The sequence below is a fragment of the Microcaecilia unicolor genome, chromosome 6 (assembly GCF_901765095.1).
Source record: "Microcaecilia unicolor chromosome 6, aMicUni1.1, whole genome shotgun sequence".
Lineage (NCBI taxonomy): Eukaryota > Metazoa > Chordata > Amphibia > Gymnophiona > Siphonopidae > Microcaecilia > Microcaecilia unicolor.
In genome coordinates, this window is record NC_044036.1 from 230,766,578 (window position 1) to 230,789,680 (window position 23,103).

At 43.8% G+C, this 23,103-nt stretch overlaps 1 protein-coding gene across 2 annotated transcripts in view; it reads right to left on the reverse strand.

Annotated features, from left to right (window-relative positions):
• MRPL41 (mitochondrial ribosomal protein L41) overlaps positions 1–23,103 on the reverse strand; it is an 83,581-nt gene that overhangs the window by 29,224 nt on the left and 31,254 nt on the right. Inside the window, exon 2 of one of the 2 annotated variants that reach the window (XM_030206214.1) lies at positions 15,898–15,975. The exons of the other annotated variant lie outside the window; for it this stretch is intronic. Coding sequence (XP_030062074.1) covers positions 15,898–15,975 — 78 coding nt within the window. The remainder of the gene's footprint in view (positions 1–15,897; positions 15,976–23,103) is intronic. 2 annotated transcript variants of the gene reach the window in all.

Consider the following 23,103-nt stretch of genomic DNA (forward strand, 5'->3'; position numbering starts at 1 on the left):
CAAGGTTCCACGTTAGGAGTTACGGACCAAGAAAGGGATCTGGCTGTCGTCGTCAATAATACACTGAAACCTTCTGCTCAGTGTGCTGTTGCGGCTAGGAAAGCTAATAGAATGTTGGGTATTATTAGGAAAGGTATGGAAAACAGGTGTGAGGATGTTATAATGCCGTTGTATCGCTCCATGGTGCGACCGCACCTTGAGTATTGTATTCAATTCTGGTTGCCGTATCTCAAGAAAGATATAGTAGAATTGGAAAAGGTGCAGCGAAGGGCGACTAAAATGATAGCGGGGCTGGGACGACTTCCCTATGAAGAAAGACTAAAGAGGCTAGGGCTTTTCAGCTTGGAGAAGAGACGGCTGAGGGGAGACATGATAGAGGTCTATAAAATAATAAGTGGTGTTGAATGGGTTAATGTGAAGTGTCTGTTCACGCTTTCCAAAAATACTAGGACTACTACAGTGTAGTAAATTTAAAACAAACCGGAGAAAACGTTTCTTCACCCAACGTATAATTAAACTCTGGAATGCGTTGCCGGAGAACGTGGTGAAGGCAGTTAGCTTGGCAGAGTTTAAAAAGGGGTTAGACTGTTTCCTAAAGGACAAATCCATAAACCACTGCTAAATGGACTTGGGAAAAACCCACAATTCCAGGAATAACATGTATAGAATGTTTGTACGTTTGGGAAGCTTGCCAGGTGCCCTTGGCCTGGATTGGCCGCTGTGGTGGACAGGATGCTGGGCTAGATGGACCCTTGGTCTTTTCCCAGTGTGGCATTACTTATGTACTAGGTAGGGACTAATTTTACCTTCCATAGAGGCATATTTTCAAAGCACTTAGCCTTCCAAAGTTCCATAGAAACCTATGGAACTTTAGAAGACTAAGTGCTTTGAAAATATGCCTCATTGTGCCCCACAGATCAATCCAGAGATTTGTGGGATGTACCAAAGCAGTCCTCAAGTGGGGCGGGACAATGCAACCCAGCGACCAGAAAAAGCTCCAAAAGCTGCATCCTGATGTACTGACACATCAATCCGGTAATGTTTAGAGAATGTATGCACCCATGACCAAGTGGCCATCCTACAAATCTCATCCAACGAAATGAAACTGAACTTGGCAAAGGAAGTAGCCTGTGCTCTGGTGGGATGCGCTTTCAGCTGCAAAGGAGACTACTTTCCCATGGCCACATACGCCGAAGCAATTGCCTCTAAGCCACAGGGCCTTTTGAAGCCATGTCACCTTTCTTGTGATCCGCGTGGAGAACGAAAAGACAGTCAGACTGATGGAAATCATTGGTGACCTACAGGTATCTGAGAAGGATGCGCCTTATGTCGACGCAGTGCCTAGAACTCAGTTGGATATTCCTCCTGGTGAAACGCTGGGTGAAAGAGTGGTTGAATCAAGTGAAATCGCGAAACCACTTTCGGCAGAAAGAAAGATACCGTCCTCATGTGAAATCCAAGTCTACATAAATCTAAGAAAGGGATCCATGCAGGACAGAGCCTGCAGCTCTAACAGTTGTCTTGCTGAAGCGATGGCCTCGAAAAAAAAACTGTTTTGAGTGTGAGATCTTTCACCGTCAAAGTGCCCAACGACTCAAAGGGAGGCCTCTGCAGTACTAGATTGAGATTTCAAGCTGGAAGAACGGACAAACGCGGTGGCTGGAGATGGTTTACTCCACAAAGTGCACTGTCTGGGTAGGAACCCAGAGAAGCGCCCTGTAGACAGTCCTGGAAACAGGCAAACAACCACCTGAACATTCAGCAAGGCCAGAGAAAGGGCTTGTCAAGACCATCTTGCAAAAGGCTGGGATAGAGGCCACAGAGGCTGAAGGAGCTGAAAGTCCCGCTGCCAAGCACCAAGACTCAAAGGTGTGCTAGACCTGCTCATAGGCCATGGAAGTGGATCGCTTCTGCACTTGTAGGATAGTAGTAATCACCTTGTTCGGAAAACCGTTTAAGTGAGCCCTCTGAAAAGCCAGGCCTTTAGAACAAAGGGGGATGGATCCTAAATGGCCATGGACCCCTTCATTAGCAGCCCCCGAAGACTTGTGAGTTTCATACGTCGATCTATCAGGAGGTGGATTAACCCATTAGTGCCCAATGTTCCCATAATAAGTCATATGGGAACATTGGGCACTAATGGGTTAAGTTCGTGTACCATGGGTGCCTGGGCCAATCTGGCTCTACCAAGATTACCTGCCCTGTGTGTCCGGCAATGCGCCCCACAACCTGTCCCACCATAGGCCATGGTGGAAACACATAGAGGAGAGACAAGGGCCAAGGTTGGAGTCCATCCATCCCTTCATATCTGAACTCTCTTCCTCTGCTGAAGAAGCAGGGAACCTTTGCATAGGTCCTGCTGGCAAGGAGTTTTGAGGACCGAGAGTCCATAGCACCATGTGATCTGTGCTAAGGTTTGCGCCGATAGCTTCCACTCCTCCGGATCCGGTTGGTTCCAACTGAGAAAGTCTGCCTGGATATTCAAGGAACCCACAATATGTGCTGAGAGCAAGGGGAGATGTTTCTCTGCCTAAAGGCATAAGCAAACAGCCTCCTTTGCCAGATGAACGCTCTTGGTGCCCCCTTGCCTGCTTACATACATGACAATTAAATTGTCATATAATACCCATATTGGATGAGCATGGATCAGAAGAAGTCTTCGAGTGCCAATCAAATTGTGCAGAGCTCCAGACGATTGATGGACCAGGGGGCTTCCGCCTGAGACAAAGTGCCCTGTGTCATCCATCCGAGGCAATGCTCTCCCCAGTCCGACAGGCTAGCATCCATCGTCACTACTATCCATACTGGTGCCCCCAGGGACAGACCCTTTTGCAGGTTCAGAGGCTCCAGCTACCATCGCATGCCTGACCAAGTTGGTGATGGCCAAGGGAGCCGAATCAAGTAATCCTCCAAGAGGGAGGTACCAACGACTGAACTTGGTTAACTGGAGTGGGCACATGGAATGACATCCAGTGTGGCCACCATGGAGCCCAACACTTGCACACCCTGGGTGCTGGCTGGCATAGAATGCTCTCCAACTGACACTAGCGGCAGATCCTGCGATTTGGCGGAAGGGACACTATCCCCTTCTGAGTATTGAAGTGCACTCCTAGGTATTCCAGCGATTGCGATGGGGTCCAATAGCACTTGGGAAAATTAATGACCCAACTTAAAGACTGTAACAGGTTGATCACTTGCCTGGATGCTATCCCCTTAGGATGGCGCCCGAATCAACCTGTCGTCCAAGTAGTCATGCACTTTTATGCCCTCCTTCTGGAGGAACGCAGCAACAACTACCATTACCTTTTGAGGTGGCTATGGGCGCTGTTGCTAGGTCAAATGGCATGGCCTGGAACCGACAGTACTGACCCAGCACTGTGAAGCGAAGAAAACACTGGTGAGGAGGCCAAATGGAAAAGTGTAAGTAGGCCTCTGAGATCTAGCAAGGTCAAGAACTCTCTTGCTGCTATGACGGAACATAGATTCTCCATTCAAAAATGATTCACCCGCAAGAACTTGAAGTCGAGGATGGGCCGAAGAGACCTGCCCTTCTTGGGCTCCATGAAGCAAATGGAGTAGTGGCTGAGGCCGTGCTCAGCCGGGTCCATGGGTCGAACCATTTAACTTGGCCAGAGTCTCTTGAACTGCCCCCACTTTGGCAGCGGACTGGCAAGGCAATTCCAGGAAGTCCACTAGAAGCCGGACGAACTCTAGTTTGTAACTGTACCAGATGACCCTCCAAGACCCATTCGTCTGAAGTTACCCAGGCCCATTCCCCCAGAAAATGGGACAACTGTCCTCCAATAACTGACAGGGGATGGACCAGGCCTCATCACTGGGAACCCCTAGTGGCAGGCTGTGCCCGAGGGGTAGAGTTGGAAGAGCGATGGTCCCCACAAAAGGGCTGTGATTTCTGCTTAAAGTGCTGCCTTTGAAAGGACGCCAAATGCTCTGGGTGCTAATGCATAGCCTCCCGGAATTGAGAGCGAGAACTCTATAAGTACATAAGCCCGGCCACTCACTCGGGACCTATCCTCAGGAATGCACTGCCCTTTGGAGTCTCAGAGGGCCTTCATAATCTTTTCTAGATCCTCCCTGAATAACAATTTGCCCCGAAAAGGTAATCACGCCAGGTGTGACTTGGAGGCCACATTAGCCACCCAATGCCTCAGACCCAGTGGCGAGCCGTCACCGCCAATGCAATCTCTTTGACCGAAGCTTGAAGTATATCATAAACAAGGTCAGCCAAAAAAGCCAGACCAGACACCAGGGCCAGTCGGTTGAAGACACTTCCTGGACCCATGAGAGCCAGACTCGGGCAGAAAAAGACCCTAACACCGATGCCTGAAGGCACAACACTGCTACTCAACGGACATCTTGAGGGAAGATTCTAACTGAGGCTCCTTAAAGGCTGTGCCCCCTTCCACTGGTAAGGTGGTCTTCTTACTAACCGCTATGATCAAAGAGTCCGCCATGGGCAACCATAAGGATGCCAGTTTCTGATGGTAACTAGTAAAGGAGAGCTATAGCACACGCCACCCGGAGACCAGCATCCAGCAAATCCCACTGTACCGAGAAGAAGACCATAATGGCATCATAAATATGAAAGGTCTTTTGGGGTGGGGGTGGGGTGTCTCTTTGTGCCAGACAGAATGGAGGGAAAGGCTGATTATTCAGACACAGTATCGGGGGAAGATATATTTAACACATCCAGAGCCCGGGCAATTAGTGCTGGGAGCTCCTCTTTACGAAAAAGCCTCACCACCGTGGGGTCATCCCCTCTCTCCGGCGGCAACTCCCCCTAAGAGCCTCTGCAGTTACTGGAATGGAATCCTCTGAAAAAAACTGCCATCCCTTGCGTCAGACGCCACAGAAACCTCATCCGAGTCCCGCAAGTACTGCAAATGAGGTCGCTTAGGCAACCTCGATGGCGAGACCCTTGGGAGGACGGCAGGACAGCAGAGACCATGGATTAATAAGACAAAGCCAATATGGATTTAGCGAAGGGAAATCTTGCTTCACCAATCTATAACATTTCATTGAAGGGGTGAAAAAACATGTGGATAAAGGTGAGCTGATCAATATTGTATATGTGGATTTTCAAAAAGGCATTAGACAAAGTACCACGTAAAAAAGACTCCAGAAGAAATTGGAGAATCATGGGATAGAAGGTAGTGTCCTACTGTGGATTAAACACTGGTTAAAAGGATAGAAAACAGAGAGTAAGGGTTAAATGGTCAGTATTCTCAATCGAGAAGGGTAGTTAGTGGAGTTCCCCAGGTGTCTTTCCTGGGACTGCTGCTTTTTAACATATTTATAAATGACCTAGAGATGGGAGTAACTAGTGAGGTAATTAAATTTGCTGATGACACAAAGGTATTCAATCGCAAGAGGATTGTGAAAAATTATGAGACTGGGAATCTAAATGGCAGATGACCTTTAATGTGAGCAAGTGCAAAGTGATGCATGTGGGGAAGAGGAACCCAAATTATAGTTATGTAATAATGCAAGGTTCCACCGACCAGGAAAGGGATCTAGGTGTCATTGTTGATGATACGTTGAAACCTTCTGCTCGGTGTGCGGTGGTGGCTAAGAAAGCAAATAGAATATTAGGTATTATTAGGAAAGAAATGGAAAACAAAGACGAGGATGTTATAATGCCCTTATCGCTCCATGGTGCGACCGCACCTCGAATACTGTGTTCGATTCTGGTCACTGCATCTCAAAAAAGATCTAGTGGAATTAGAAAAGGTACAGAGAAGGGTGACAAAAATGATAAAGGGGATGAGGAAAGGCTAAAGCAGCTAGGGCTCTTCAGCTTGAAGAAAAGATGGCTGAGGGGAGATATGATAGAGGTCTATAAAATAATGAGTGGAATGGAATGGGTAGACGTGAATCGCTTGTTTACTCTCTCCAAAAATACTAGGCCTAGGGGGCACGCAATGAAGCTAGAAAGTAGTAAATTTAAAACGAATTGGAGAAAATATTTATTCATTCAACGTGTAATTAAACTCTGGAATTCATTGCCGGAGAATGTAGTAAAAGCAGTTAGCTTAGCGGGATTAAAAAGAAAAGATTTGGATGGTTTCCTAAAGGAAAAGTCCATAGACCATTATTATAAAGTACTTGGGGAAAATCCACCGCTGATTTCTAGAATAAGTAGCATAAAATGTATTGTACTGTTTTGGGATCTTGCCAGGTACTTGTGACCTGGATTGGCTACTGTTTGCAACAGGATGCTGGGCTTGATGGACCTTCAGTCTGTCGCAGTATGTCAATACTTATGTATTTCTGTCCGTTTTAAAAACTTTCACTGACCTCATTTGTATCTTTCTTTAAAATAGTCCCTTATTTTCTTACTTCTGTTACTCTATTTAGATATGTTCCATCTTTGCTTACACCCTTTCCTGTCTATTAAAATATTTGTTACTCCGAGGAGAAGCAGGCTGTATTATACTCACAATTGGGTCGGCGATCTGTGCAGGCCCGGGAACCGGCATTTCATATAGCAAAAGATTAAAGAGCCTTCTGAGCGCACCGAATTGCGCATGTGCAGAGTGTCTTCCCGCCCATCGCGTGGCCGTGCTCCTCAGTTTTTTTCTTCTGCGCGAGCAAGTGTGTTTCTGTGGTTCCTCTATGTGCCTGGGAAACAGCCTTGACGTGTTTTTTTGTGATTTTTTTTCGTGCCTTTTCCTTGTTTGTTTCATTTGGTTATCGACCCCCCCCCCCCCCAAAAAAAAGTGTGTTTTCCCCTTTATTTTATTTTAAATTCTTTATTTATAAATTTTCACATTTACATCTCATGACATAAACATAGGAAATATCAGAAATATTACTTAACAAGAAAAACAAAATTACTTATTACCAAATTTGGTTCCAAGTAAGAAAATATCAAATTATATTAGTCCCCAATAAGTTGAGACAAGATACTAGGAAATAGAAAAGAAAAACATGCCTATAAAAATAAGCCAATTATTTATAACGGTAGGGACATAGCTGGTCTCTACAGCCAATGTAACAACGCTTTAATTAGGGGGGGCAACACATTAGGTAATTTAACATTTTCCTTAGATGAAATGAATTGTAATAATTTTTGAGGGGTAAAAAATATATAATTATTTGAACCAAACATTATATGACATTTGCATGGGAACTTCAGCAAAAAAGTAGCACCCAATTTTAAAGCTCTAGATTTATAAAGTAGAAATTCCTCTCTTTTGCGTGTTCCTTGCTAAGTCGGGGAAAATCTGTATTTTTTGCCCCCAAACTAAGTCATTTAAATGGCGAAAATATAATCTTAGGATATTGTGTCTATCCAGTTCAAGAGCAAAAGTCACAAGCAATGTTGTTCTCTCTGTAATACACTCCAGAGCGTTTTCAAGAAATTCAGTCAAGTTCAAGCTTGGAGTGGCCGGAGATTGTTCCTTTGATGGTTTCACTGTTCCAGTAATATACTGGAGCCGTGTTATAGGGGGAAACCCCTCCTTCAGAATCCCCAATACCTCACCAAGATATGTTTTAAGCATTTCACCTGCTGGTATTAAAGGAGATTTGGGGAAGTTCAACAGTCTCAGGTTATTCTTCCGATTATTATTTTCCAAATATTCTTTCTTTCCTGAATTTCATTTTCCTTAACCAAAGTTACAGTTAAATTCTTTAGTTGTTTAACCTGATTTTCCATCACAGAAATGTTTTCCTTATGTTCTTGAACATTTAAAGATAGATCTTGAGCAGTCTGTTTCAATTCCACTATCTCGCCCTTAATAGAAGCATTCATCTGCAGTAACATTCCATTTACCTCCTGTATTGCGTCCCACAAACTATCCAAAGTCACCGATACTGGTCTTTTTCTTCCTCCACTACTCTCGGAAGCCAGACCTCGGGTTACAGGAGCAGCGACCTGCGTCTGCCCCTGCTTTGTTGTTTCCAAACTCAAGGTTAATCTGGTGGTGGGTCCTCCTACCACGGACAACGGAGCGCATGCTTCCAGCTGCAATGACACCACCACCAGCAATTCACTTCTGGGTTATGGAGGCGCGGTGAGAGCGGGAGGACTCAACGTCGCTCCCTCAGCGCTGCTGTCATCTCCTGGGGGAGTTAAGGCCGTCAAAGTAGAGGTCAGCTCGCCAAAGATCCCGATACCAAAGTTCTCCAATGTCGATTGCCTGGAGATTGGTGTCGACGGTGCCACGGAGGTAGGTACCAGCGTTATCGCTTTTCTCTTCCCCATCTAGACAGTCGGGGAGAGAAATTCTCGAGGTCGTACAGAAGATTCTGAGGAGCTCCGGGATCACACAACCGTTATCGCCGCCATCTTGCCCCTTCCCCTTTATTTTTCTTAGTTATTTTGTCCCGGTAAAGTTTCCTTTCTTTTCCATTGCGGCTGTTTTTAGGCTGCTTGGCCATCCATCCCTCTTTTTGTGCCTTTTTTCTTGGCACAATCGAGACTTGATTTAGCCGGTGCTGTCTTCCCTTCCATGTCATCGAAGAATCCCAGTGGCTTCAAACACTGTACTTGATGCAACCGGACCATCTCAGGCACCGATACCTATTCATGGTGTATCCAGTGCCTTGGGCATGACCATAGCCCAGCTTGTTGTGCCCTTTGTGTCTGTATGAAGAAAAGGATTCAACTGGCTCGAGAAGCACAGAGAGAAAAAATACTTATTGGGGGTTGGTCCGGTCCTTCGACATCGGCACTGATGTCGTCAGCATCAACATCAAGGGACGCATTGTCTTCGGGAGTGGAGGTACGCATGGCTGCCGAAAGGCCACGGCACCCTGGGAGCAATGAGGCATCGAGTGGGTCTCCACCTACCTCGAGGCCTCCTGCTGTGCAGGCCCCCCGGGACCGTCCATTATCAGACCTGACCCAGAGGCGACGTGGGGATTCGATGTCATCCTCATTGGCACAGAGGAGTCTCGGTGAGGTGCATCGAGCAAAGGCTAAGAAGCACCAACACCGTTCTCCTTAGACGCCGGGAGGATTTCTCCCCCTCCATATAAGAGATGCTGATACGTCGGTCTCTCAGTAGCTCGGTTCCTGCTCCTGAACCTCAGGCGACTCTGCTACCAACTGCTCCACTGGCCCTGCAGCCTTTTCCGATGGCGGCTCTCGACGAGCGCATTCGGGCCTTGCTTCTAGAAGGACTGCTGAGTACATCTGCATCGGGGGTGCTTACACTTACTGCGTTGCCTGCTGCTGCTGTCTCTGGCCCTCCACTTGCGGTGCGGTCCTGAGCTCGGTGCCGCTTGCAGCTCCGGTATTGGCTGCCACCTAGGTCGACTCCCCATCAATGTCGGTGGATTAAGCTTCGCTGCAGTCCATGCAGGGGTCGGCCCCTCAACGTCGCCATCCAGACCACGGGCCTTCAGCGTTGAGGCGGATTCGGTCTCGAAGTTCACTCGGGGAAGAGCTTTCCGACACCAAGGAGGAGCGCTCGTGGGAGTCGGAGGAAGATCCCAGATACTTTTCCTCTGATGAGTCCGTTGGGATTCCCTCTGAACCTTCCCCTCCACCTGAAAGGAAACTGTCTCCTCCTGAGAGCCTCTCCTCATCTTTCATATGGGAAATGGCTTAGGCCATTCCATTCCCCGTAGATGTGGAGGATGAACCCAGGGCTGAGATGCTCAAAGTCCTGGACTACACCCCTCCATCTAAAGAGGAAGTGACCGCTCCCCTTGCATAAATGTACTCCAGGAAGTCCTTATTCGAAACTGGGCATCCCCTCTGTCTAGTCCCGTGATCCTTAAGAAGACAGAATCCCAGTATCGGATCCACGGTGAACCTGGGTTGAGGAGGTCTCAGTTACGCCATAACTCCATGGTGGTGGATTCCGCCCTCAAAAGAGCCAAGAGTTCTAGGGACTATGCATTCAGAGACACCCATTCTTGCACGAGTATATTTTTTAATTAATAAACTAATTAAGACTTGTTTCACCAATCTGGTTTTATAAGTTCTTTTTGTATAGGTTCTCAGGTTATCTGGGGGCTGTTTATAACAGTCAGGAAGCAGAAGGTGCGTCGTACGTTTCTGGCCAGGGGCGCATACAACACTTTTGATGTGGAATCCAGAATCTCTGTCCAAGGCATAGCAATGCGCAGACTCTCATTCGGTCCAGCAGAGAATAGCGGATGTTCCTTGCTGGGGGTGGGGGATAATCTTTTCAGAGAGAAGGTAGAAGATCTGGTTGACCAGATCAAGAAGCACACAGATGCTATGGCTTCCCTCTCCCGCCGAGCGCCTTCTGCTACCACCTCCTCAACTAGGATTTTTAGTGGTCCACGGAGTGCCCCCTATTCCTATTCCAGGCATAGGTACACTCTGGCTTCTCGCCAGCCTACTCAGGCTCAGCCCCTACGCACTCGTTCCCATCAACAGCGTGCGCCAAAGGCCCCTACAACTCCCCAGCAAAAGCAAGGGGACGGCTTTTGACCGGCTCCAAGAAAACATAGCCAAACTAAAAGTGTCCGTACCGGACAACTTGCCGGTTGGGGGGGGGGGGGGGGGGGAGGTTAATGTTTGACAGAAAATATTTTTATTATTTTGACTTATAAACCACTTGTCCCTGAAACATGCTGAAACAACAGAATAATCCATTTGTTTATCTAAAAGGTAAAGTTCTACAAAACAGATGAAGATGTGATTACATGTGCCCCAATGAAAAGGAGAGTTTAATTCTACTTCCATTTAATTTCAATATATTCCATCATCTTTATAACACCATGCTTCTCAAGGCAGATTACAACAACATTTAAGATGAACCCATCAAGAAACAGGATATTCTCACAGAAATTTGGCCATCTGTATTATATACAGCGTATTTATTTGGTTTTAGTGTAAAAAAATGAACACAAAATACAGAGTTATAAATTACTGTTTCTACCAGCTATAATAATTTTAAAGATGTTTTGGTGATATTCAATTGTTATTTCATGATATATCTATCAATAGAAATCAAACAAAATAAAACATGGAAAAGAAAATAAGATGATACCTTTTTTATTGGACATAACTTAATACATTTCTTGATTAGCTTTCGAAGGTTGCCTTTCTTCGTCAGATCGGAAATAAGCAAATGTGCTAGCTGACAGTGTATAAGTGAAAACATTCAAGCATTACTATGACAGTCTGACAGGGTGGGAGGATGGGGGTGGGTAGGAGGTATGCATGGGGACATCAAAGCATATCATTGATATTCTAACAGGAAGGGTGTGGATAGGTGAGGGGTGGGGTGATCATATAGGAAGCTTTCAAATATATTAAAAAGTAAAAAAAAAAAAAAACCAACAACAAAAAAAAACCTTTTGTCCTCCACCTTTTAAGGCACTGCCTATCCAATTGAAACAACTTCAGACTTGTTACAGATTTTATTTATTTATTTATTTGTTGCATTTCTATCCCACCTTATCCCACCTCTTTGCAGGCTCAAAGTGGCTTACAATACATCATGAGTAGGACCAACAATAAAAAAAAAAAAACCCCGACAATGTGGATGCAGCAGCTCATAGGTTTGCTTGCTTTGTTTTGAGTAAACGGGGATGACGGCTGCGCTGGGAAGGGGAAACTCAGACTGGCTTCTCTGCTTACAATGGACTAGATAGGCTCACTTCCACTCCTGTCTATTAAACCTCCTTGCCATGAAACATGTCCTTCCGCCTCCCTGCTGGAGAGAGAAAATACTGGATGGCCAGGGACAGAGAGCATTATGTCCTACTAGGCACAGTACAATTCAGTGCTTTATCTCCACATACTGGTGGATGGACACAACCCAGAAGTGTCTGGATTAATCAGTCTTCTGCTGATGCTAAGGAACAAAAGGGTTGCCATACTAGGACAGACTACAGGTCCATCAAGACCAGTATGCGGTTTCCAACAGTGGCCAATCCAGGTCATAAATACCTGGCAAGATCCCAACACAATGGATGTTCCCAAATCAGTTTTAATAATGGCTTATAAACTTTTGTTTTAGGAAAATTATCCAAACCAAATTAGCATGTGGCCCATTACTAGAAAAACAGGAGATCTCTGGGCATTCACTGGTAGTGCTAAAAGTTGTCTTAGCGTGCAGGAAAGACGCATGCTAGGTGATAGCGGCAAAAGGTAAAAGACGGATATAGTGGGATCCTTAGGAGCCTCCCGGATTCAATTAAAAACACCTTTCAAAGTTCATTTTTCCTTTGCCCAGTCATTTATATAGGGACGTTTTACATATATCCACCAAAAAAATTGTTTTTAAAAATAGACTGTTGATGTATTCAACGCTGAAGATTATTCTCCCGGTCCCTCGTATCTGCGTAGCAATCTTGTCCTCCTTAAAAGTTGCGAGGCCCCCGTCGTGCGACGGTAACATTACGTCACAGGGGGTGTGACTTAGCGGGATCTAACGTTCTTGGGGTAATAAAAGTTTAGTGACAGAAGGAACGCTTATTCGTTTTGACGGCCGCTGCTTACAGTATGCAGCGATCACTAGCCATAACCCAGCGTTGCGGTTCTCTATTCTCCTGTTTCCTGGCGAATCTTGAAGGAGGTTTAATAGACTTGAGTGGAAGTGAGCCTATCTAGTCCACAGTAAGCAAGGAAGCCATTTGGTTAATCTCTGTTTCCACTGCCCCGCGCAGCCGTCATTGGCGTTCACTCAAAACACAGCAAGCAAACCTATGAGTTGCTGCATCCACGTTGTCGTTCTTTATTGTTTGTCCATCTGTAACAAGTCTAACACTGTTTTTGTTGGATAGGCAGTGCCTTGCAAGGTGGGAGAGAAAAGACATAATTGAATATCACTAAAACAACTTCAAAAATTATTGTAGCTAGTAGAAACAGCAATGATAAATTCTGTAGTTTGTGCTCATTTTTCTTCACTGTTATTCTATACAATTCAGAGGGCCAGATTTCAGTGAGATTGTGAGAATATCCTGTTTCCTGATAGGTTCATCTTAACTGTTGTAGTAATCTGCTTTGGGGTGTTTATAAAGATGATGGAATAAATTGAAATTAAATGGAAGTAGAATTAAACTCTCCTTTCATGAGAAATTAGTGAATCAAGATCAGAAAGGAAAACAAGTGCAAGAAACCCAAGTTATAATGATCAAAGATTTAACAAATATGCGTAGAAAAATAGAAGCGCTTGAAAATAATCAGAGAAGTAATAATCTTCGTTTCATTAATTTCCCAAAGATCAAAATGATTTCTCCAAAAGAAATGCTGTTGAAATATATGAAGGACATACTCTTGATCCCTGAACAATCTACTCCCCCACTATTACAGGTATACTACCTACCAGGAAAGTCAGGAGAAACACAAGACTCTTCTGTCTCCCCCTTGGATGTGTCAGCTATACTACAGTCTTCGGATTCAGAAAAAGTAATTTCCTCAACATTGTTAGCTACTGTAGTTTTGGCACCTGATAAGGGGTGGCTGATGAAACTTTTCTTTAAAAATAGAAATAAAGATTTTTTTGGATTGAAAGTAAGGATATTTCCGGATGTGGCAAAAGAGACTCAAACAAGGAGGCGTCAATTTCTTTTACATAGACCGGGAGTCCAGCAGTTGGGTGCTTCCTTTTTTCTGTACTATCCATGCAAATGTATAGTTCGATACCAGGCAACTAAATATGCTTTCTTTGAACCTACACATCTCACTGAATTCCTAGCTACCAAGAGAATTGGACTAGAGACTCTAAAGTCCTGAAAGGAAAATTTAAAAAGCTACACAGGTCCATCCTTTTCCTCTTTACTCTTCTATTTAAGTGAAGTAATTTTCTTGTGTTCTCCATATACGTAAGTCTTGAATCATAATTGTGGACTCGTGCAGTGTAATACTAAATATGGATGCTTAGTTTAGGGTATTCATATTTTTCTTTGTTAAAATGTTCTCCTATTGTAAAGATTATTGTATTCAAACTGCTTTTCTAAACAAGCGTTTTTGGCTTGATTTATAAACTTGAAATTATAAATAAAATAAAATAAAAAAAACTCTCCTTTCATTGGGACACATGGAACCACATATTCATCTGTTTTGTAGAAGTTCACATTTTAGATATACAAATGGATTATTCTGTTTTGAACATGTTTCAGGGGCAAGTGGTTTTATAAGTCCAAATAAATATAAATATTTTGTTTCATGCAGATCTCTTTTGTTTAAACATAACTACATGGGCTAGAAGCCCCTAATGCAGTCCATTGGTTTTCTTATATTTTGTACTTGTGATCACTTATACTGTGCCAAAACTGACAACAGAGATAAGAGTTGAAGTTAAATGAGGGGACATGGGATAAGCTTATCTGGGGTAGGCTCTCCACAGGGTGGATGAACACTAAATCTCAAGAGTTAAAAGATACACAAAACAAAGTGGGAAGTGGACCAATGACTTCAGGACGTAGAGACTATGATGATATATAAAAGAGCAAACTTTATTGTAGACTCAACACAGTACTATGTTTCGGCCACAGGCCTGTCTCAGGAGTCTAAAAGAATTATTTAAAACAAAAATATACGATGTAAGTACACAAATATATGTTTCTAAAAATGTATAAGGATAAACGTACATGTAAATATCAAGCGCATAAATGAATTAAAAGTATATATAAAAATTAAATTAAACCATAAAAAATTAAAAAACGTACATTACATAAGTACACAGATATGTTTCTGAGAATTTTGGACGAACGTATATGTAATTATCAAACGTATAAATGAATTGAATATATATGTATAAACATTAATTTCAATCATAAAAATATTAAAAATATTGAAAAATTAGGTAAGGACAAATATGTAGGTAATAATCAAAACGCATAAATAACATATAAATGAAATGAATAAACACTCATTAAATTATATCATGAAATCTTCAAAAACATTGTTATATTCTCAGACACGTAAAAAATTCACAAACACAAATAAGTTTTCATGCAACATAATTCATATATAGTTATAAAGAGTTCCAGTATAGAGTAAATATATCTGGTTCTGGTGTAAATAAGTATATCGAATGTAAGTATATATTGAATGCGTTATTTATAATAGAAAGAAACGTACATAAAACCACCATCAAAAAAAAATATATATACATATATAGTGAATCTAAAAAGTTATTATTGAGAAAATATTGGTATTTGCAAAATCATATTCAAATTTTGAAACTATGAAAATAATTTAAAGGAGGACCTTTCATATTATTTAGTAGCGAACCAGGAAATGTGAATTTATAAAATTACTTCAAAAAAGGGAACAGGGTATATACATATATATATATGAAAGTTAAAAAAATAGATTTTATAAAAAAATATGAAAAAATACAAAATAATTTGTATATATATATATATATATATATATATATATATATATATATATATATATATATATATATATTTGTTATTGGAATTGACGTTTAAATTGGAAATTTTTTTAATTTTTTTGATAAAAACCAGGATAACATGAAAAATAAATAATAAAAAAATGTAAAAATAAAAGATTTTTAAACAATAATTAAAACAATTAAACAAAAAATAATTAAAAAAATTAAAAAAATAAAAATACCCATTCATTGATTGCTTGATAAAACGTGAGATTCTACGAAATATTCTATGAACAATTGGAATTGACGCAAAGTTGTTCAAAAAATGAATGATATTTTAGGAATTTTTTTGTGTGTATATCTTTTTTTAAATATATATTTTTTTAAATAACCACATAAGGGGAGAGGACAAATGAATAATGCTAAAAGATATTGCATATATAAAAATGAGGTAGATAAATGAAGAATGCAGAAAATGTTGTGAAGAAATTAAAAAAAAAAAAAAAAAGACAACATAAAACGTTTTGCACAACAGAATCTGCCTAATTGAGTCATATCTTGGAATGTATAATTCAAAGTTAAAATGCAAAAAACTAACCTTGGATGGTATTATAAATGCTGTAATGCTATTTCTTCTTATGCGATACACAAAGGAAGCATCCAAAAACTCGAAGGTCTGGGAATGAAAATGAAACCGAACCAACATTAGATATAAATAATCATAATGGAAATGAAATACAGAGATACTATCCATGAGAAAATAAATGTTAAAAGGGATAAAGTGCCAGGAGGTTCTAAAAGACTAGCGCTATCGCAATCGTGAAGGGCAAAGACAAAAAAGAAAGTTGCAAGGAACGTACAGGCAATAAGGAAAGTGTCTGGACTAAGAAAAAAAGGAAAAAGAATATCAAATGGAGAAATAATGCTGAGCAAGTCATACCTATGGGTATCTGGGTTAGCTAAAACAGGTTAAGAAATGCTAAAAAGGCTGGGGGGAGGAAGTGACATCACGAGGCTGAATGGCCGCTTGATTCATCAGCTCCACACACTCTCACCCAAAAAAGGAACCCACTGCAATTAAGCGTTCCTCCTTTCGACTAAAATAGCAGCGCACAGGTACAGAGAGGCGATCCTCGGCGCGATGAGCAAACAAAATACCGCGCCACTGCGAGATAGTGAGCGACTGTCCACGCGGCAGTTAGCAAAAGGCCTGGCCCAGCCCGTGTCCCCGAAATCGCGGTGCACATTGGAGTCGGAACCGCCAGCCCCCCGTGAGGAACGGGAGGACTCTGCCCTACCAACTGCCCTCTTGATGGAGATGAAAAAATGCTTCGAAGAACTTCAAGCTGAAATTCGTGCATCCAAGGAGGAGATCCTGGAGCATGTAGATTCTCTCAGCGTGGACTTGCGGGACCTGGGAGGCAGGGTGGAGGCGCTCGAAGAAAAAATGGACGTGCAAGTGGAGAAAAACGAGGAGGTTGACAAGAGGCTGATTAAAATGGAAAAGGCTGAAGAGCTGCAATACCACCTAGAAGACATTAAAAACAGGGGGCGCAGGCAGAATCTCCGCTTTCGCGGGGTACCGGAGGCTGGGGGCCTGGAGGACGTCCCAGAGGTAGTGCGCACCATCTGCACAATGTTGATGGGGGACAGTTTCGATGTGGCAGCAATGGGCATTGATAGAGCCCACAGAGGGTTGGGGAAACCCAGAGACAACATGCCGTGGGACATCGTGGTCAGATTTACTGCTTACAGGAGCAAGGAGCAGATTTGGCAAAAAGCTCGTCAGAACCCAATGTTGGAATATAATGGTTCACGGGTATCAATTTATCAGGACCTTTCATTGTTTACTTTGAACCAGAGAAGGGAGATGAAACCTGTTATTGAAATATTGACCAAAGAAAAGATTCCATACCGGTGGGCTTTCCCGTTCGCTATTTGTTTTGAGATCAAAGGAGAGCGGATTCGATGCCGAAAAGTGGAGAAGGCGTGGCAACACCTATTCGCAGCAGGAATGGCAGTGACGGAGACCCCGCCGGCTGGGATGGCACCTTCCACCAAGGCAAGGCTTCAGCGGTGGAAGAGGGTGGAGAAAGCATTGAAGACGAATGCATCTCAGACTTCAGCGGGGCAGTGCTGACTGTTTTATTTGGAATGGGTGTTTACTGCCTCGTTGGTAGAGTTCTGCAAGACATGGATGTTGCGGTCTTGAAAGGACACTGTACAAGGCTTGGAAAGGTGAAGAGCAGTTGGGAGTGAGTGAAAGCTGTGAGGGTGGGAACTAGGGTGCGGGGAGGGTGGATTGAGGGGTAATCTGTGTGTAAGTATACTATTAGGTTGTTATAACATTTGTTTCATTAGACCAAGTGGGGTCTCGTTCTTCAAAGTCCCAGGTAGTGTGCACCACACTGGTTGGTGGGTGGACCTTAGAGGACCGGGGGGGGGGGGCGGAAGGGGAGGGGATAGTAGGACTGAAGGCGGAGCTAGGATGAGGGGAGGGTGGGTAAGGGGTAGGCCAGATTGGGGGGGGGGGGGGTTAGGGCTTAAACCAAACATTCTTTCAATAGCCTGTTCTGAAAGGACAACGTTAGATGGCGGACTTTAAATTTTTGGCTTATAACATAAAGGGGCTGAACTCTCCTTATAAGAGGCACGCCCTGGGGCGAGAACTCCGTCTGATGCACCCCCCAGGTGGTCTTTCTGCAGGAAACTCATCTTCGTAGGAAGGATGAGCGGCTGCTGCCTTCCAAGCTGAACCCCTTGGTGTGCTGTGCATCAGATGTGAAGGGGGCCCGGAAAAGAGGGGTGGCCATCATGTTTCATAAAGATGTTCAGGCCTAGATCCTGCATGAAAAGCTGGAGGCTGAGGGGCGCTACCTTTTTGTACATGTTATGCTGGAGCAGGTGGAATGTACGTTGGCATGCGTGTACGCCCCCAACGAGAAGCAGGAATGTTTTTTTCCTGCGTCTCCAGAGGGACTTGCAGGCGTTTGCCAGGGGTAGGGTGCTGGTGGCAGGAAACTAATGCGACCATGCAGCCTGGCCTTGATAGGTCGGCACCTCCAGCCCCAAGTGACAATAGAGTATCTCAGGCCCTGAAGAACATGGTGGATGGACTGGGACTTTGTGACGGGTGGAGACAGAGGAATCCAAGAGGGAGAGATTATACTTTTTACTCATGGGTGCATTTATCCTACTCCAGATTGGATTATATATTTGTTAAAAAGTCTCTGCTAAGCGGGGGGGGGGGGGGGGGGGGGGGGGGGGGGGGGGATTATTAAATTGGGCATATTTCAATTTCAGACCATGCACCTGTCTGGGTGGTTATCCCCTCTCTCCGGGAGGAGGTACAGGATAGAAGATAGTCTCTCAATAACTGCATGTTACAAGACCCAGACACTGTGGATGGCTTTGTCCCAATTATGAAGGAATATTTTGATATCAACATAGATTCAGGCCCCTCAATGGGTGTTGTATGGGATGCTTTCAAAGCAGTGGCGAGGGGCTACTTCATCAAGTGTGCTAGTCGCAGGGCCAAGGTACGCAAAGCACGTCTGGTGCAATGTATGGAGAGATTGGTGGCACTGGAGAGTAAGTATAGGGCTACAGGCTCTGTGTCTGACTACCGTAGGCTTCAGGAGGTGAGATTGGAACTGACTGAGTTGCATGAAGAGAGCTTGCAGTTTGTACATGCCCGTTAAAAACAGATTTATTATGAAAACACTAACAAGCCGGGCAGGTTATTGGCCAATAAACTGCGACAGATGAGGGCTGACCGGCAAATTTTAAAAGTGGCAAGATGGCGACGGTCTGAATCCGCGCTACGGACGCGTTTCTAGTGGCGCTAGAGCAGAGCTGGAGGGAGTTACCTTGCCCGTTGTTGCGATGGGCAAGCGACGTGGGAAAGTCAGGGATTTCCCCTCAGACCCTGGCGCAAAGCCCCCGCTCTCCCAGCCGACGCTTGAGCGCTTTGGAATAACGCCCGGAACTCCATTGACTTCTACCCCTGTTGCTGGTGTCAGCGTCTCGGCGCTAACCGACAGTGTCGACGGGGCTTCCCTAAGCCCTGTCTTTCGTGCAGCGCCCCCTCAACCAGGAAGTGAGCGCTTCCATCCGAATCCTGCAGCCTCTGCCCAAAGCGGTGAAGGGAGCGAGCAGGGAGGGAACTCGACGGCAGCACAAAGGTCATCTCCTGAACAACCAGCGATTCCAGAGCAGAAAGCAGCGACTGTTGTGGATTCTGCGACAGTGAGTATCCTGGAACAAGTTGTTCAAGCGGCTCCCCTGGTATTTAATGTAGGGCAGTTTGAGAAACCAGCTGTAGTGACCTTAGAGTCACTTTGGGAACTGAACTCCACAACCCTCTTTACCTTACAATCAGTTATTTCAAAGAATAATTAAATTATTAAAGTTTTGGCACAGTCTGCTCTCAAACAATTTCAAATTAATGAGTCTCATGCAACTGAAGTAAAAATTCTCTCTCAAAAAGTTGAAAAAATGCAACTTGTGGACCAAACATTAATTAAAGAAAGGAACTTTGCTTCCAGACGCATGGAATACCTGGAAAATCAATCCAAAAGACTTAACCTACGTATGATTAATTTTCCAAAATCGCCCATTCTTTCTCCTATACAGATGGTTAAGAAATATCTTGTTGATATTCTGGGAATGACCGAAAATTCACTGCCACCAATTACAAGGGCATATTATATTCAAATTGCTGGGCAAGTCCCAGGAAACTTAGACCCTCAGAATGCAATGAATTTAACGGATTTTCTGGAATCTTCTCTGGAGGTGATCACTCAAAGGACTACTTTGTTAGTGACTTTTGCACTAGAGTTGGATCGAGATGCAATAAGTACTTAGGTTATCCTTAAGGCACTTGAATTCTTTATTTTTAGGTTCAAAAATAAGAGTTTTCCCGGATTTGTCCAGGGAAACTCAAAAACGTCGTAAATTATTTCTTGCTTTGCGCCCAAGGGCTATAGCCCTGGGGGCTAATTTTCTTTTGAAATTTCCATGTGTGTGTAGGATTTTACTCCACATTAAACAATACCAATTTTTTGAACCCAATCAGTTGGATATTTTTTTGAAAAGTAAAGAGAGTATAATTGTGAAAGTTTAGACCCGAATGAACACTGTATAGCACTTAGGAGTGAATCTATGGGGCCCAGCGCGGTTCTTGCTTTAATTTGAATTTTTGAGCTTGATTTTGATAGCTCAAACTAAAAAAATTTTTTCCTATGAATCTTGGATCATTTCTTAATTATTGTGGACGATGGGTATATTGTCAATTTTCTTTATTTGTATTTACTATTGAAAGAAAGTTTGCAAATGTGTAATATTATTCTGTTTTGAATATTATGTATCTCAAAAGGTTTATAAATAAATAAATAAATAAATAAAAAAATTTTTAAAGTGAAAGACGACAAAGGGACCCTACGGCAATCCTCGGCACAGATCAGGGAGAAATTTGCCCAGTATTACGAATCGCTATATAGAAAGGATACTGCTGTACAGACCGGGGATATAGATAAATATCTGATGGACAAAGGCCTGCCGGTGCTCTCAGAGCAGCAGAAGAGGGAACTGGAAGCCCAGGTGCAGGTAGACGAAGTACTTCAAGTAATCAAATCATTGCCGAATGGCAAGGCTCTGGGTTTAGATGGGTACACGAACAAGTTTTTTTAAGACCTTAGGGGAGGCATTGGCACCGTACTTAGTGATGGTTATTCACTCAGTGAGGGAGGGTGATAGATTACCCCAATCGATGATGGAGGCTTGGGTGGCGGTAATCCCAAAACCAGGCAAGGACAAGGCAGAATGTGCATCCTATCAACCCATTTCGATACTTAACGCCGATGTTAAGATATTGGCAAAGGTATTAGCCAACCGCCTGGGGGGGGGGGGGGGTGCTTCCCACTCTAATACACCCGGACCAAGTCGGATTTGTAGCTAAGAGGCAGGCGATGGACAATAAACGTAGAACGTTGAATTTACTCTATCGTGCAAAAGTAAAGGCCCTTCCGGTAGTGCTATTAGGATTAGACGCAGAGAAGGCATTCGACAGGGTCCACTGGGGATACCTGGATAAAGTATTACAGCGAGTGGGGATAGGGCAGTACTACAGGTCCTGGATCCGGGCTCTTTACTCGGCCCCACAAGCCTGTGTGAGAATGGGGGAAACTCAGGTTGGGAAGAGGAACTAGACAGGGGTGTCCTCTGTCTCCCTTGTTGTTTGCCCTGGCAATGGAGCCATTGGCGGTGGCAATACGCGAGAACGAGGATATCTCTGGAATCTGGGCCCAGGAACATAAGATTGCACTATTCGCGGATGACGTTCTCCTGTACTTGACAAAGCCTCTGGTATCACTCCCCAATTTGATGAGGAAAATAGAGGGGTACACTAGGATATCGGGTTACAAGCTCAATGCTAGTAAATCGATTGGTATGACTGTGGGCCTTCCGCCAAGGGTGTTGAATGCGTTGAAGACATCCTTTGCTTTTTTTTTAACTTTTTTTTTTTTTTTTTTTGACTTTTTTTGGTTTATTTATTTCAATTTCTGTTTATTGTGAGTCAGGAAGCCGGCAAAAGAATCGGTTGGGCCGCTGGATGACCGAGGGGTAAAAGGGGCGATCAAGGAAGACAAAGACGTAGCGGAGAGACTGAATGAATTCTTTGCTTCGGTCTTCATCGAGGAAGATTTGGGTGGGATACCAGTGTCGGAAATGGCATTTCAAGCGGACGAGTCGGAGAAACTTACTGACTTCACAGCAAACCTGGAGGACGTAATGGGGCAGTTCGGCAAACTGAAGAGTAGCAAATCTCCTGGACCGGATGGTATTCATCCTAGAGTACTGATAGAACTGAAAAACGAGCTTGCGGAGCTACTGCTAATGATATGCAACTTATCCTTAAAATCGAGAGTGGTACCGGAAGATTGGAGGGTGGCCAATGTAACGCCCATTTTTAAAAAAGGCTCCAGGGGAGATCCGGGAAATTATAGACCGGTGAGTCTGATGTCGGTGCCGGGGAAAATGGTAGAGGCTATTATCAAAAACAAAATTACAGAGCACATCCGAGGACATGGATTACTGAGACCAAGTCAGCATGGCTTTTGTGTGGGGAAATCTTGCCTGACCAATTTACTTCGATTCTTTGAAGGAGTGAACAAACATGTGGACAAAGGGGAGTCGGTTGATATTGTGTATCTGGATTTTCAAAAGGCGTTTGACAAGGTACCTCATGAAAGGCTACAGAGGAAATTGGAGGGTCATGGGATAGGAGGAAATGTCCTATTGTGGATTAAAAACTGGTTGAAGGATAGGAAACAGAGAGTGGGGTTAAATGGGCAGTATTCACAATGGAGAAGGGTAGTTAGTGGGGTTCCTCAGGGGTCCGTGCTAGGACCGCTGCTTTTTAATATATTTATAAATGATTTAGAGATGGGAGTAACTAGCGAGGTAATTAAATTTGCTGATGACACAAAGTTATTCAAAGTCGTTAAATCGCGACAGGATTGTGAAAAATTACAAGAGGACCTTACGAGACTGGGAGACTGGGCGGCTAAATGGCAGATGATGTTTAATGTGAGCAAGTGCAAGGTGATGCATGTGGGAAAAAAGAACCCGAATTATAGCTACGTCATGCAAGGTTCCACGTTAGGAGTTACGGACCAAGAAAGGGATCTGGGTGTCGTCGTCGATAACACACTGGAACCTTCTGCTCAGTGTGCTGCTGCGGCTAAGAAAGCGAATAGAATGTTGGGTATTATCAGGAAAGGTATGGAAAACAGGTGTGAGG